We start from the raw sequence: 17,947 nt of genomic DNA, 5'->3' as shown, positions 1-17,947 counted from the left end.
TTCATCTCCTTCGTCTTCTTCATCACATTGCACTTCCCCATGTATCATTATGGATGGTGAATGATATATGGATCAGTCTCCCCAGCTGCTTGTCTGTATAAGTAGAGCCCATTCACACTGAAATGATGTATAGAGTGCTAGAGGCTGGACCTTCACTACTAACCCCAAAGTTCAACCGGAAAATAACGTTGTCACTTTTCATACATAAATTTTAAAGGGGTAGTCCTCTGTGAAAGACAGTCTGAAAAAGCCAAACAAAGGAACCAGAATGAAATAGTTCAACTGGGAATTGGGGAAGCCTGATGAGAAATGCCTCTGTTCCATATGCCAGCCTTCATATGACCATGAAATGTGCTTTTCAAGTGTGTGGTGTGCACACAGATGGCTCCAGAATTTTTGGCACCCATCAGTGCAATGGGCAAAGTTTTAAAAGACAACATCAGTGGTAAGAGTAATTATCTTAACCAGATTTTTGACATTAGTGTTTGTTTATCAGTGGTCGTTTCAGTCTATGGATTTAACTCATACTGTGGTCTGAATTGAGGACACATCCATAAGTGCTAGTTAAGTATGTAACTGTGGTTCTCTGAACCCTGGAAAACCAACAGGTTTTTCAACTTTATACCTTCTTGTGCACATATGATGAGGCCTTCCACTGTTCAATTTTTTCTTCCAATTAGACATCCCCCCCCCCGTTATGTGTCTAGACAACAACCTTGAGTGTTAGAAAAGCGATGTATAAATAGAACATATTATTTGATTTCTTGAATTTTATATTTACAGCATTTTGGCAGACACCCTTATCCAGAGCACCTTACATTCATCTCATTTTTATATAACAGCAATTGAGCGTCAAGGGTCTTGATCAAGTACCTAGAGGTGTCAGCTTGTCAGTACTGGGATTTGAACTCACGACCGTCCAACCAGAAGTCCAACATCTTAACTACTTAGCTACCACTACCACTTGAAATATTGTGCATGTAGAATGTCACAGTAAGAATACAACATGTTCATGTCCACCACCCAGTGGGACAGCAGGGAATGCTCTGCCAGCCCACCTTTATTGAAAGCTGCAAAGAAAATTGACTGATTCACCATGCTGGGTGATATGATCTTGTGCAGAAGTCCCGGATTCAACCAGAAGGTCATCTGAATTATCTGGCCACCAAAGCATGGGAATTTGAGTTTATCTCCCAGGGCATGCAGTTCCCCCAAAATTTTATTGAAGCGATCGCTAGCGAAAAGGCAGTTCAACTTCCTTATGTTCTAGACTGCCATGGTGGTTTCCTTCAGTGGAGGTTCAGAGTGCCAGGGTGGTTTCTCATGACCTTGACCCAATTACAGTGAGGGAAAAAAGTATTTGATCCCCTGCTGATTTTGTAGCTTTGCCCACTGACAAAGAAATGATCAGTCTATAATTTTAATGGTAGGTTTATTTGAACAGTGAGAGACAGAATAACAACAAAAAAATCCAGAAAAACGCATGTCAAAAATTTTATAAATTGATTTTCCATTTTAATGAGGGAAATAAGTATTTGACTTTCTCAATCAGAAAGATTTCTGGCTCCCAGGTGTCTTTTATACAGGTGACGAGCTGAGATTAGGAGCACACTGTTAAAGGGAGTGCTCCTAATATCAGCTTGTTACCTGTATAAAAGACACCTGTCCACAGAAGCAATCAATCAATCAGATTCCAAACTCTCCGCCATGGCCAAGACCAAAGAGCTCTCCAAGGATGTCAGGGACAAGATTGTAGACCTACACAAGTCTGGAATGGGCTACAAGACTATTGCCAAGCAGCTTGGTGAGAAGGTGGCAACAGTTGGTGCGATTATTCGCAAATGGAAGAAACACAAAAGAACTGTCAATCTCCCTCGGCCTGGGGCTCCATGCAAGATCTCACCTCGTGGAGTTGCAGTGATCATGAGAACAGTGAGGAATCAGCCCAGAACTACACGGGAGGATCTTGTCAATGATCTCAAGGCAGCTGGGACCATAGTCACCAAGAAAACAATTGGTAACACACTACGCCGTGAAGGACTGAAATCCTGCAGCGCTCACAAGGTCCGCTGCTCAAGAAAGCACATATACATGCCCGTCTGAAGTTTGCCGATGAACATCTGAATGATTCAGAGGACAACTGGGTGAAAGTGTTGTGGTCAGATGAGACCAAAATGGAGCTCTTTGGCATCAACTCAACTTGCCGTGTTTGGAGGAGGATGAATGCTGCCTATGACCCCAAGAACACCATCCTCACCGTCAAACATGTAGGTGGAAACATTATGCTTTGGGGGTGTTTTTCTGCTAAGGGAACAGGACAACTTCACCGCATCAAAGGGACGATGGACGGGGCCATGTACCGTGAAATCTTGGGTGAGAACCTCCTTCCCTCAGCCAGGGCATTGAAAATGGGTCGTGGATGGGTATTCCTGCATGACAATGACCCAAAACACACGGCCAAGGCAACAAAGGAGTGGCTCAAGAAGAAGCACATTAAGGTCCTGGAGTGGCCTAGCCAGTCTCCAGACCTTAATCCCATAGAAAATCTGTGGAGGGAGCTGAAGGTTCGAGTTGCCAAACGTCAGCCTCGAAACCTTAATGACTTGGAGAAGATCTGCAAAGAGGAGTGGGACAAAACCCCTCCTGAGATGTGTGCAAACCTGGTGGCCAACTACAAGAAACGTCTGACCTCTGTGATTGCCAACAAGGGTTTTTCCACCAAGTACTAAGTCATGTTTTGCAGAGGGGTCAAATACTTATTTCCCTCATTAAAATGCAAATCAATTTATAAAATTTTTGACATGCGTTTTTCTGGATTTTCTTGTTGTTATTCTGTCTCTCACTGTTCAAATAAATCTACCATTAAAATTATAGAATGATCATTTCTTTGTCAGTGGGCAAACGTACAAAATCAGCAGGGGATCAAATACTTTTTTCCCTCACTGTAGGTAGCCTATAAAAAGTTCCCTGCTGAAGAGTGGACGAAATGGATTCAAAGAAGCTGTACACAAGCACAAGCACAGTGCTCTAATTCTCCATTTCTTCGTTTAAAGTACACTGAAGCACCCTTTTTGTTACAGTAATCGATATAGTAACTGCTATACTACAGTGGCTCTATACAGGATGGATCTAACCACTCGGTGTAGTGTGAACTATGGGGGAAATCCAATCCAAGAGAAGAAAATACATTATCCATTATGTGGAGTGAAAACCGACTCCCATCCCAGAGCTGCATATTAGCAGAAATCCAACTAATTTGACAGACACAGCAGTGAACACCACATGGTGTGGTGAAGGAAAACCACTCAACCATTCAAGCAGCACATTAAGTCACTAGGCGGGAATAGGAGAAGGTTTGTGTTATATTTGAAAAGGGTGCAGTACTGAAAAAATGCACTCTGTTTGAAATGTACTGTACTGTTTTCCCTTATGTTTAAGGACAAAATATCACTTATTGCTTATGTCAATCATTTTATATATTCATTCTTTCTCATTTCTATAAAGGGTGTAATTTATTCTGAAGTGTACTGCATAGAAACACTTAAATGAGAGAAGAACGAGTGCAGTTACAGAGTAGTAGTCCAGGTGATTGATGTTATTTTGTCAATGCACCTGGGGTTGGGAACTAAGCTGAGAACAAAGACAACAAAGCAAACCGCTCTGCTCAATACCCAATGTAGAATCTTAGAGCTTTGGTAATAAAACATTAGACATATTAATAATGCATAGCACAGCACAGTACAAAACAATTTTAAAGAAAAGATTAGAAGTGTGAAGGATATTCCTTTAATATAATGATTGCATAGTTTATACAATATTGGTGGTTCCATGGTGCAGCAGGTAGTGTTGACCTCTTACAGGATTACTGAACTTGTGTTGCGGTCTGTAGAGTTTCACATTCTCCCCATGTCTGTGTTTCCTCCAGGTTCCTCCTATCTCCCAAAAAATAAATCTGATAGGTGGATTGGCTACTCTAAATTTTCTCCTAGGTGGGAATGTGTGTGAATGTGTGGGTGCATGGTGCCCTGTATTTAAAATGAATGCATGCACATACAAACACAAACCAACATTCACCCACGCATCTGACACAGCACAAGCACCCAAACAGACAAGAACTGATCTCACAAGCTGTTTTTTTTTTTTATCTCACACTCACGAAACTCAGTGTGTTTTAACACTCGACTCAGTGTTTAATGCGTTGCGCTCATTAAAAGCGGGTACACAGACTACTGCTGTGACAGCATTGGCCCCTGGAGTAAAACAATCATCTCTCCTTCTGTCACACAGACTGAACAGATATGAAAAGCAATCACTCTCCTACATGACTCTGAGATGTCCAGTGTCACCTTTTTAAATATTCATAACCCTTAGCTATGCTGTTAGAACAGTCAGCAGGCAACACATTGTTTCTCGCTGACTCTCACTCTGACTCGCGTTTTTCTCTTTCTTCAGGCTGTGATTTCTGTGTCTCACTATATTCCTCTCTTACTTCCGTTTTGACTGACTTCACTCAGGAGCTAATGAAACCCCCAATCCTGCTGAAGATATTCATGATATTTACATTTTTATTGATTTTTAAAATTTTTTACATAGTATGGGGGGGTGGAGTGTGGTTTCCTCAACCACCACCAGTGTGTAGCATCCACCGGCATGATGCAACTGCAGCCATAGTGCACCAGAATTGCACCACACACCAGCTATTGGTGGAGACTAGAGGAGAGGGATGTAGCCAATTCTGGGATGGAGATTATTAGGGGGCCATGATGGAATAGGACCAATGGAGGAATTTCACCAGGACACTGGGGTTATACCCCTACCCTTTTTACGATAAGTGTCCCGGGATTTTTAATGACCACAGAGAGTCAGGACCTCGGTTTAACATCTCATCCAAAAGAATGTGCTGTTTTTACAGTGTAGCATCCCCATCACTATACTGAGGCATTAGGCCCAAAACAGACCACATGGTGAGCACCCCCTGCTGGCCTCACTAATACCACTTCCAAGAGCAACTTTAGTTTTCCCCAGGAGGTCTCCCATCCAGGTACTGGCCAGGCTCAACCTTGCTTAGAATTAATGGGAAACCAGGCAAGAACTGCAGGGAGATATGGCTCTGGCCATATCTGCACATTAAAGCAAACAAACCTCAGTGCATTCTATCTCAAGCTCCACTGGATCTTGGAGTGGTTCATAATTAATGTAGCGCAAAAGCACGCTGTTCAACACCCCACACGGTGCTCAGCATATTCCCAGCATTCCCCTCTCCTATTGCTGGTAGCTGCATTATTCAGCGTATTGCTCATCTTAGCCAAACCTTATCCCAGATGTGGAAACCCTGGGCCATTCCAATCCTAATCAGTGGGAACCCAGGCGAGAGGAAGTCAGCTAATCACTCTCCTGGGTCTTTATGGCGTACTCTACCCATGCTTTTATGTTTAATTGTTTGTCTCGTCATTAACCTAACAGGGAGTGTTATATTTCCAGATGGGGGTTGATCAAGCGCCAAGCTTCTGTTTTATGAATCATGCTTCTTTTTTATGAGTCGTGAGACATTATTTCCTTACTATATTTTTATACACTGGATCAAATGCTATTTAATATTTAATATTTAACCTAGGTCTTGTGGACGACATGTCGGACCATGAAGCCACATGACTTAAATAATATTTCACTTCACACATTCAGTTCCATTCAATCCACACTGCAGTAGTACTATTCAGATTCTTTGTGAGCGTGGTTCCCTCCGTCCCCGTGGGGACGTACTGGAGTGTTTAGTAATCACTCACTCATCGTGTGTGACTGCAAGCCCCCTGTCTTTATGTGTTACCTCCTTCCCACTCCACCACCCTCCTCATTATTGCATTTTTACACAGATAGCAGCCCCCTCCCAGGCCTCTAATCTTCACCGCGACACACACACTACATCATTCTTACTTAGTGCCACGGCACTGTGCTAATCACAGGGGACAAACATTAATCTACATAACTAAAGTTTCCCAACTGGAAACACTGCAGTTTAAGAACTTCACCCACTTTTACAGTGTTTACTGGTTCATTTTTTATGACATGCAGAGTCATAATATAATGATGATGATCATGATGATGACTTTAGCAACATTGTATGTTATTATGTATAATTTTGCATGAGGCATGATTAAGAAAGACTCAACTCTCTGAGACGTTTTGTTAATTGGTTGTTGTTTTTTAACCCCCAACCCCCTTTTTGGCAGAAGGAGGGACATGTGAGGTGATTGCTGCACACAGATGCTGTAACAAAAACAAGATCGAGGAGCGATCACAGACAGTCAAGTGTTCCTGTTTACCGGGGAAAGTAGCAGGAACCACGAGGAATAAACCCTCCTGTGTGGACGGTGAGTGAATTGAGCTGTAAGCTGAAACTGCTGCACTGTTTATGGCCCTTTGGCAGAAAATTCATGTTTGTTCAATTAGCTATTGCAGACTTCAGGTAGACAGTATGAGCATACAAGTGAGCATACAGTATGTGCATACTTTCATATTTCACAGAATATTTTGTGATACAGTGTGGTCCAGCGGTCATTCAAGTAATAAAGCATTACCTGACTGTACACTGCCATGTTCAATAATAAGGACAGGACATGTATAATTGGGCAGTACAGTGGCCCAGTGGTAGGGATAGGCGATATATTGATATAATATCGATATCGTGATAAATGATTACGTGATATACTTTTCTGAGATATCGTTGGTATGGTGATCTATTTTTTAAAACGTTTTTAATAATTACAAAATAAATGGTACTGAACGGATGCTGTTGATTTGACGTATTTAAAGAAAAAACTTAATCTTTGTAGGCATTAAAGAAAAAATTCATTTGAACTTTTTCTTGTTGATTTTACTACTGTTTTGCAGACAGTGTGTTCATTTATACATCTATATAATAGGCAGCTATTATATAGCTATATTATATATCATGATACGCATCGTGTATCGTAGAAATGTCCTAAATTATCGTGATACGATATTTTTGTCGCCCAGACCTACACAGTGGGAAGTGTTGCCACCTCACAGCTCCAGGGTTTGTTCCTGAACTCAAACTTGTGTGGAGTTTCTGTGCATGTTCTCCCTGTGTCTCTAGGTCCCCTTGTTCTTTCCACCTCCCAGAAATAAGCCAGTAGGTGGATTGGCTACTCTAAATTGCCCCTAAATGTGAGTGTGTGTGTGTGTGTGTGTGTGTGTGCGCGCACATAGTGTCCTATAACAGACTGGTGTCCCATCCAGTGTTTATTTCTGCTTCATGCCCAGTGTTCCTGGCATAGGCTCCAGCTCCACAATGGCCCTGAGCAGGATAAAGATGAATGATGATGGTTAATGAAGATGAATAAATGAATGAATGTTTAAGTGTGCAGCATTTGAGCGGGCTCTGCATTCAGGTCACTTTTGTAGTATCCTCGCCCAAGGGCCTCTTGAGGACCTCTTATTATTACCACTCTGTCCTTTTGACAAATGAGTCGCTCTGAGCTGCTACTGCAGGAAGAGCATTAGCCTCAGCTGTGCCAAGAAATACCAACCAAAAACCACATTTCACACAAGAATAATGACCTGGATAAGCCTCAAATGTATATCCCTAGGGAATGTTGTGTAGTCATAATTATCGGAATTGCTTAGTCCAGTATAAGACACTTATAGTTAGGGTTAACCCATCTCATTTGCTTTTAAGCACTGTGGGTGGTTGTAAATCTCAGTTAAGCTGAACGATGGATGCAGTTGAAATCTCACTGGTGGCCATTAAAGCAGATCATTGATGGTGTCCTCTATCTCATGTGAGATAAAGCTCATTGTAACGCCCCTGTCTGCAATTCCTGAAATTAGCAGACTGCTAACTGCTAACTCCCATGAACCTCAGCCCAAAGCCTCGTCACATGGCCTCCAGTCAAGCACCAATCTCTGCTCACAGTAACCTAATCATTCAGTCCCTCCAGGATTTTGCGATTTTCTGATCATAGAAATGAACCTAAAATCAAGCAAACTCCGCAATATTCAAAATTACCACAAATTTGGGCCAAGATGAGCCATGTAACGTCATCACAAAGCCCTCTTCGATTCATATGCATCGAACATGAGTACAATTAAAAGGTCTCATTTACCAACAAATATCACTGTGAAAGACCGTGTAAAACAATTTTGTGCAATTGTAATTTCACCAATTCAAGTAGTTTTCTGCAAATATTTTTTTAAATACTCTGCATGTTGCAATTTTGAAAAACCACGTAGCAAAATCAAACATTTGTGGCCCGAAAAATCACAAAAAAGTCCATGAAATTCTAAATATTAATGACACCAATTTTTTTGCAATCACAATGCTCGAATTAAATTACCCAGACACAAAGAGTGTTCCTTTGTGAATCTCATGCCAGCATTGTGTCAGTGGCGAGTCTAAACCATTGTTATCTTCCTGTTTTTATGAATGTTTTGACCATAACCTGCGTCACATTTACCAAGTTAGCATGTATCCTGATTCCCTGACCATTTGCTTGCCTCATGTTTTTGTGTCTTGTCTAGCCCTTTGGTTTATCTGCTACAGTAGTTTTAATAAAACCAGAAATCTGCACTTGCATCTGTCTGTCTGCTTCATGAAGCCGATGTGCTGGAATGTCAGACACACAAGGAGCCAACGCTTCAATTTCCTTTCAAAGCTTTACATGAGGTTCAGGTTTGTGGGTTATGTATGAGACATTTTATTTACTTTATGAAGGATGAGAGTGCTTTTTAAACTGATTTTTTGTAAAAATCAGAACCAATAATGCAGTTTTGAAGGAAGCCAGAGGTTATATTGATATTGATTTTTTTTTTTTACTTTGTAACTGTGGCCAGTTTGAATCAGTTAAGGATCAGAGAGAGGAGAAAATTGGGATTTATAGTTTAAAAGAAGTAGCTTTTTTGTAGGGCTGCTCGATTATGGCAAAAATCATAATCACGATTATTTTGGTCAGTATTGAGATCACAATTATTAAACACGATAGCTCATTGACTTTGGAAACATCATGCATTTATCGAACTTAAAAAAAAACTTTTATTGTATTTTTAACAGTGGATTTCCTTGAATATAATCCAACTGAAAAAAAATATGTAAAACAAAATGAAATATGTCACGTGACGCGTTTCGGCGAATTGCGTCGCCAGAAATTAACTTTGAACTTCCTTAGCCAATGAAATTCTGTCTCCTTGTTTAGATCAGCTTGTAGTTTCTCACTATTAGTGAACTCTAGAAAGGAAATGAGCGTATTTAGACCAGCTGTCATGACGCTAGAGGAAATGAGCTTTCCAATGATACCAAACGTTATTTATTTTCGGACTCCTCGAAACCAATCGGGGGAGGGGGGGGCTTGCACAAGGTAAGATATAAACAAAGAGGTCAGCATACAGGTCAGATGTCTGAGCACAGATGGAATATCGTAGTTCCCAAGGCAACGAGCACCATGTGCTTTTTTTTTCTATTTTAGTCTTGTCTTTGCAACTGTCCTCTCATTGGTTTGGTTTCCCTGATTGTGTGCACCTGTTCCTTGTTTCACCTTGATTAGTTTGTCTATTTACACCTGGCAGTTTCTTTTAATTGTTGTGAAGTCTTATACTGTTCCAAGCCTTATATTCTAGCTTATTCCATTTTTTTTTCAATTCTGCTGATACGTGAAAAAGAAATATCTTTTTCCTTTTTTTCCTCAGGTTGATCTTTCCAGTTCCCACCCACTAGTTAAATCTCCCCTATCGCATGATATACTACAACAAAGGAGAATGGGGCAAACACACATGAAGTGATTGATTTATGGCATGCATTATCAAAGCCAACCCATGAGCTTGTTTGCGTATCAAAATTAATATTTTTTTTTACTTTGATCATGGATAACCTTTGTTTAATGATATCTACGTGTACATTGTCCACTGCTTCAATTTATGATGATAATTTGTGATTTGTCCTAATAAACCCTAACTGTTATAGCGAAAAGTTTCAACCATTTTGAATTTATTTTAGATTGCAAGCCTGATAAAAATTTCTGTGTTCGTCCCACGTTCTTCTATGAATCGTTTAATGGAGCAAAAACACAACAGTTATCTGCATAATTAGTTTTAGGGATGGTTCCAACCTCTCAAGAGATGAAATAAATAAATGGTAAATCAAATGCATAAGCATTTAGTTTTCCAATTAGTTTTGTCAAACAGGTATCAGGTGTAATATGTCAGATAGTGACATTAAAGGTTGTCACTTGTGCTATTACGAAAAAGAACACTGAAACTATCATTAAAAATATTGTGACTAATATATACAGCTGTATAATGGCTGACAGAAGTATTAAATAGAATTTAAATTGTGGACAAAAAGCTAATTCACACTGCTCCTGAATATGCCTTAGTTTAAATCAGTATTATTCTATTGTTACAATACGACCATATGCATGATGAGAGTTTAAAAAGCTTTCAGCATTCATAGCACATCAGTTATAAATCACCCATCACTGTGCCAGATTGCTCTCCTTCTCTGCATATAATGCCTCAGTTCTTGCCATTTCAAAATGATCACTGTTTCACAGAACAAAGTGAGTGAAATTGATAGCTTTTTATAAGGTCTACACTGCCTGATCTTTTCACAAGTCATTGAAATGAACCATGAACTTAAACTGTATTTATGTCAATTTTGCCCCATTACTGGCAGCAAATCTGTCTGAATTATAGGTGTATGTGGTATTAGACTGGGAGTTGATATAGGGTGAAATGAAATCAAATGAACTAATGTAGCATTTTACTGCGCATAAGGCCTTTTGCAGGGCAATACGTATAACAGGAAACAAGACAAATTTTTAGACAATTGAATCTAATGTCATGTCACATATTGACTTTTTTATCATTGGTTATCTACAGGATGGTGAGAGAAAAGTTCTTAGGTCTGTGTAAGTATACAAACACAGATTATCAAACTCTGTTTATACCACACAACACCATTTAGTTTGCGTAGTTGGTGTAGACTGATAATGAAACAGTTATATTAAACTTGAAAATACAGTATAAATATAACATCCCAATTATTATTTCAGTGTTAACCTTAAAGTGTGCTAAAAGATATTTACAGTAACTTTACATTCTGGCTTGTTCTGCATCTTAAAGCATGTTATCCAGTATTTATTGGGAATTATTCAGGAACTACAGTAAAGTAGTGGCAATGTTATGTAGTTAGGAGAGTGAGGAATATATGTCTGGATGCACTGAAAAATATAAGTACACTCTATGTAAACAACAAAAAAAAATAGGTCCCATGGAAAAAGCAAGTACACCTCTACATATATCACACTTTCAAATCTATATCATTAGAATCAGGTGTTGAAGGTTGGGTGCCAGTGATTAGAACCTGTTTAGAGTGTGAAGGTGGTGGAACCTGTCTTATTTATACCCCTCTCATATGTAGTGGCTGGTGTTTCCTTTGATATTCAGGTGTGTGGTGTCATCATGCCAAGATATAAAGAGTTCTGTAAGGCCTTCAGAAAAAAGGTTGTGGATGCCTATGAGTCTGGCAAGGGATTTAAAAAGATCTCCAGATTATTTGAAATACATCATTCCACTGTACGGAAAATCATTTACAAATGGCACAGATATCAAACGACTGCCAATTAGGCCAGGACTGGCCATAAGAGCAAATTCAGCCCAAGAGCAGACCGCCTGAGGCAAAAAGAAGTCTTCAAGAAACCCAAAATTTCATCACAGGATCTGCTAGTAAGTCTTGCAACTGTTGGTGTCAAAGTGCATGCTTCTGCAGTCAGAAAGATATTGCAAAAATTTGACCTGCATGGGAGGCATGCCAGGAGAAAGCCTTTGCAAGACTACCGTTTGGCAATGAGCATATAGGCAAAGAGCAGGCCTTTTGGAATAATGTGCTCTGGACAGACGAATCAAAGATCCAGTTGTTTGGCCACAGTAACAGCAGACATGTTTGGCACAGACCAAAGTCAGCTTTTCAGGAGAAGCACCTCATACCAACTGTGAAGCACTGTGGTGGAAATGTTATGGTTTGGGGTTGCTTTGCTGCCTCAGGGACTCGACAGCTTGCATTAATTGATTCAACTATGAATTCTGCGTCATATCAAAGAGTGCTTGAAGATAATATGAGACCATCTGTCCGAGTTGATGTTGAACTGAAAGTGGACCTTTCAATAGGATAATGATCCTAAGCACACTAGCAAATCCACCAAGGAATGACTCAAAAAGAGGAAATGGAGGGTTGTGGAATGGCCCAGTCAAAGTCCAGATTTGAATCCCATTGGGAAGCCTGGTGGACAATTATGCAAAACACCTACAAGAAGTTATTTCTGTTAAAGGGTGCAATACTAGCTTCTGAGGCCAAGTGTGTACTTACTTTTTCCACAGAAGAATATCAAATCTATTAATATTTCTGTTTAATAAATGATTGAAAAAGCTATGTTTCCTCCCTGAAATACATTACCTTTATTAATTAATAGGCACTGTTTCAAAGATGATCAAATGTTTGCTTGTCCAAATGTAAAAAAAACAAAACAACAACAACAAAAAAAAAACCCAACAAGTTTCATGAAGTGTATATATAGATTATATATATATATATATATATATATATAATACAGCTGATACAGTTCACCATGCCGTAAAGCACAGTTTAATCACTTAGAGACTACAAACTTCCATCAATCCACCCATTTTCTATACTACTAATGCTACACAGGGTCCCGGGCAACTCAGGGAATAAGGCACCCTATTGCAGTGCAGTCGCACACTATGATGCCAATCATCCTACAATGCATGCCTTTGGGCAGGGGGAAGAAACTGGAGTACCTGGATGAAAACCCCAAAGCACAGAGAGAACATGACCCTAACCCTAGCTCTGCACACACAGGGCAGAGGCAAGATTCAAACCCCCAACCTTGGACGTGCGAGGCAAACATGTTAACCACTAAGCCACTGTGCGCCCCTAGTACAAACTTTTGTATGCAAATGCAAACTATGGACAAACTAAGTCTCATCTCAATTCCTAGTTGTTCCTACTGACGTTAATTCAGTGGTCTATTACCCATGATAGTATTTCTTTTATATGAACTATTCCTTTCAACCTGCAAAAAGTGTTTATGAGCACTTTCTCACAGCCTCTATAGTGGTGGGGAAATGGTGGTGTGAGATGGAACCATGTCTGGAGGGAGAAGAGTGCAAGACTTTGCCAGACAACTCGGGCTGGATGTGCTACTCTGGGAACAAGATCAAAACCACCAGGGTGAGAGCTGGTTCATATGCATGAATTAACATGGAGATATTATTCAAAGCATAATAATGTGTGTGTGTGTGTGTGTGTGTGTGTTTATTTCAGAACACCCATCCCTATACATCATTGTAGCAGTGGGAGCTGTTCAGTGCAGAACAAAGGTTTGTTATTTTCTGCACATCTACCCTGCATCACTGCATGCCTGTTACTAGGTTATTAGTTTATAAAATCCTAATGATGATTCATTTGCTGAAATGATTACAGTACTTTTCAGAAGGGATTATGTTTTCAGACATGTCTGTTAAGCATTGAGGACGTCTGTAGTAGTTTAGTTTATTGATTTATAAAGCCCATTCATAACAACAGATGTTGAAACCAAAGTGCTGTACAAGAAATATAAACAAATTAGAGTAAACTAAAAACAATGTAGTAATTATGATCGCTCAGCATAAGTGATCTCTGTTTAAATCATAGAGATCGGAGGGTCTTCATGATATACGCATGCTCGTCACACATGCGGAAAAATCCCACACATACTACATACACCTCATTTTAATATGAAACGTTTGTTTTGACCTTTATAACTTTAAATTTGCTTGTTGTAGGGCTTTTGGCTGCACATGTTGCACTTGAGCGTTAGTAAGTCACATGACCTGGACGTATCTGTAGGCTAAACCTGTGCTAGGAGCTCAGTAACTGACCTAAAATTACCCAGAAGCATTTCTTCTTTGACAAATCCTTTTAAATGTTGTCTATGTTTTATTGTTGTGCATTTTATACTCTGCCGATACCTGGTTTTGTTTACTGAAAAAAAGCAAAAAAAAACCAAAACCTCTTACCCCACAGGATATAATGACATTTTTACAATGTCAATTCAGACTGGGTGTATATTACTTAGGGTTAATCTTTGCAGATTTGCACATGCGCAGTCTGTAAAAATTACTGACAGGACTGATTTGGATGGGACTAAAAATCCCAGAGATAGTCTGGTAATAATTACATGTAAGACTAATCCCATCCAAATAGGCCATAACTCAGATTTCTTAAACAATTACTATAGAAACATAACTGCAATTATCCCAATTTGACCATTTTGTCTATTAAACATTACAGTTTTCATCTTTAGGACATCTTTAATTATTATAGTGTGTATTTATGCATTTTTATTTTGTTCCCCTGTATTAATATTGCAGTAATTTATTTGTGTATTATTCGTTTTAGGAGTACAACAGGACAACAGTTAAATAAACTACTCCAATGGAAGGAAGCTGGTGAACTTGATGTTAAATTTCAGGCGGCTATTTCATTCTTCGACTTTCTACCCAATAATGTGACCATCGTCTGACTGAGGAAGTCTATGGACATTTTTTCATTCATGATTTGACCATTGTTTCTGCTCATTTTGGTTTGCGCTGTAAATCCTTGGTAATCTGAGACTTTACCCTGTTTGTTGCAGTTTGCCCAAAATATAGTCTTCATTCATGACATCCTGGTGATCCTTGTTTCCAGAAATGACTGAGCTAACAAACTCACCTACAGTGGTTGATTTACGGCATGTCTTTACGGAAGGAAGAAGACTTTTCATAAGAACAAGTGGGTAAAGCCTCGTCAGGTATCATTGAGGAGCTCACTGCATTTCTCCTGCAACTAAAATGGACTATTAAGGACATGTGTAACATAAAACTGATCCTATAATTGTTCGCAGACTCATCATCATCGTTTAACCACAGATATCTGACATCATTATGTGGTTAAGCAAAACACAAGATGAAATGGCATATAAAAAATAATGTTTGAGTTGTGGTCAATTAAACTGTAACTCTGAAACCACAGTTAACTGTGATTTCGAAAGCACAATAATGTAAAGTGTTTTGAAAAGATGAACACATTATCCACCATGTGCTAGTGAAGCTCTAGTCCACCTCTAGCTGATTTTCCCTGTTTCTGGTTCATTAAACTAATGATAAATTAATAGAGCATCATTGAGAGGACTCCAGTGTGAAAGCTATGAGACATATTATCAAAGCCAATGAGGTCTGATCGAAACCTGCTGCTGCATGCAGATATAACAAAGCATGGAGTTTAAATACTCAGAGTCAGATTTATATTCAGCTATCTGGAGTTTTTGCCTTCATTAAACAGGTAGTAAAATGTGGAATTTTAAGATATGCCCTGTGTTAGAGTCCTGAAAGGTTCTGAATGCTACTTCAGAGAAAATCAATTTAAATAGAGGTGATAGTCTTTTGAGAGCCTGAATGAACACAAAAAAAAAGTTACTTTTATGTTATGGGTTTGTTTTTTCTAGCCAACCACATGGCACCAGTAAAATGTCCAGTGAAACTCGACATACAACATAAAATCTGTGGGAGGATGTAACCTGTATAAGATACAGTATACATGAATACAAAACCCATAACTGGTGAAAATGCAAAGAAAAAGGAGTAAACAGTCAAATTTGGAACTTTTCCAATACTCAAACTGTAATTCAAGGTAATTGTCAATATTACTGATGAATACTAAAAGTACATTTCAAGGGAAAATTGACTGCAGTGCAATCACTCTATTAAATTAAATCCTCCTTTTTCCTACAGTGTTCCTTTAGCCCTGATTGGTAAAAAATAAGCTGGTAAAATTCAATAAAACCAGATGGCCAGTTATTTGATTGTGTCTACAGGTGGAAGCATACAGCTGGAACTGGAGGACGTCATGAAAAACTCCTGGGATATTCTCCTGATGTCAAATTAATGCCAGTGTGGATATATTTGTGGATTATATTATATATAAATCTATTGATTTACACTGTTTCACTTTGGAGGTCCTAAATGTAAGCCATGTCTTCAAGGATGTCTTCAACAACAAAAAATCACAGTGGGGGTGAATTAACATTTAAAAAGATCTAATATTTATTTATAGAAACATATTACCTTGCCTTCTCCACGTTGTTAATTATACCCCTGTTAATTGATTGGTGCAATTTAAAAATACATGTACACTCCAGGGCAAAAAAATGGGCCAAGCCAAAAATGGCAAAATATGAAGCTTTTAATGGTCTTAGCAACAAATCATTGGTCAGAAATTTAGCACAAATTAAACAAAAAGATAAGGTAAGTTAGTATGGGATAGCTTTTCCCTTGTTTAAGCCTTGTAGGTAAACTTGCAGATAGTTTTGAAAAATATATCTTTATTATAAAATTTTATTTTTGTATTTGATTTATACTGTATTTTAATTTTGTACACCCAGACATATGTTAGTTTGAATTTTACAGCAACTATTTGAATCATTATCCTGATTTTACCTTTGTGTACAAGAAGAAGTATAAATGAATTTCCTTGTTTCTAGCTTTTCCCCCAAACAGTTCAATGCAGCAAAAGTAAATGAGCAAATGGTGGCACAGGAGTGCATTTGTTTAATTCTTGCTTAATTGTATGACCAGTGATTTGTTTTTAAGACCATTAAAAGCTTCATATTTTGCCATTTGAGGGTTTAGCCTTTTTTTAAAAAAAAAAAAAAACAACAACAACCTTTTTTTTTGCCCAGGAGTGTAGATCATTTGCTTTACTCTATTTGTAAATGTATTTACAGAACCATGATATTGGAACACAATCAGATTTTGTAATCAGGAAAGCAATTTTAATCAGTGGCCCCTATTTATATGGTACAAATACATGGTGCATGCACAAAAATAAGGCATACGATTGCACTATTATATAGCCCCTGTATTTTAGTGAGCATTGGCGGGATTTGATACAGACTTGGAGGTTGGGTTTGAATATACACTATATGTCCAAAAGTATTTGAACACCTGAGTATTCAACATCCCATTCTAAAAACATGGACATTAATATTGAGTTGTTTCCCCTTTGCGTCCTCCACTCTTCTGGGAAAGATTTCCACTATATTTTAGAGCGTAGCTGTGGGGCTTTGTGCTCATTCAGCCACAAGAGCACAAGAGGGCACTGATGTCTGTCAAGAAGGCTTGGTATGAAGTTGTTGTTCCAGTTCATCCCAAAGGTGTTCAGTGGTGTTGAGGTCAGGGCTCTGTACAGAGTCCTTTTGTACCAAGCTTGGCAAACCATGTCGCTTTGTGCACAGGGGAATTGCCATTCTGAAACAGGTTTGGGCCCCTTAGTTCTAGTGAAAGGAAATGTTGACTGTACAGCATTCAAAGACATTCTAGACAATTGTGTGCTTCCAAATTTGTGGCAACAGTCTGGAAAAGGCCTACATATAGGCATTATGGTCAGGTGTCCACATACTTTTTGCAATATAATTGTATTATTAAGAAGTGTGGTTTGATGTGTTGCAGTGACGTTTAGATTAGATGTGATTTCTCTTAGAGACTTCAGGTTGATATTTTAGTGATATGAATACCTCGCTGGTTGAGAGAACTTACAGCAAATGCTTTGTCATCACTGTCGTGTTTAAACTGTATATCAGTGCTTAGTGGTAGTGTCACGAACAAGCCAACTGTCCAAAATTCAAAAGCATAAACAAGAAAAAGCCCATGTGCTTTTTTTTCTTTTCTTTTTTTTTTTTTTTTTGTTAATTTGCTATTTGATTTTTAGCTTTCATTCAATGTAATAAAAAAAATGCTGTTTTACCACTCAGAACCTGGCAGGCAGTAATCCCACTGCACACACCCTGTTCCACATAAGTGCATGTGCATTTATTTCTGAGTATTAAAATATCAACTCATT

At 38.8% G+C, this 17,947-nt stretch overlaps 1 protein-coding gene across 2 annotated transcripts in view; it reads left to right on the top strand.

The window, feature by feature from the left end:
- tafa1a (TAFA chemokine like family member 1a) overlaps nt 1-17,947 on the top strand; it is a 59,861-nt gene extending 41,914 nt beyond the window's left edge. The window contains exons 3-6 of one of the 2 annotated variants that reach the window (XM_053686431.1): nt 6,231-6,368; nt 13,137-13,261; nt 13,355-13,410; nt 14,471-17,947. In XM_053686431.1, coding sequence (XP_053542406.1) covers nt 6,231-6,368; nt 13,137-13,261; nt 13,355-13,381 — 290 coding nt within the window. In that variant the 3' untranslated portion in view covers nt 13,382-13,410; nt 14,471-17,947. Of the gene's footprint in view, nt 1-6,227; nt 6,369-13,136; nt 13,262-13,354; nt 13,411-14,470 lie in introns of both variants that reach the window. The other variant, XM_017486479.3, reaches the window with a different exon arrangement.

The sequence above is a fragment of the Ictalurus punctatus genome, chromosome 15 (genome assembly GCF_001660625.3).
Source record: "Ictalurus punctatus breed USDA103 chromosome 15, Coco_2.0, whole genome shotgun sequence".
NCBI lineage: Eukaryota > Metazoa > Chordata > Actinopteri > Siluriformes > Ictaluridae > Ictalurus > Ictalurus punctatus.
This window is presented reverse-complemented; position numbering and strand designations above follow the sequence as displayed.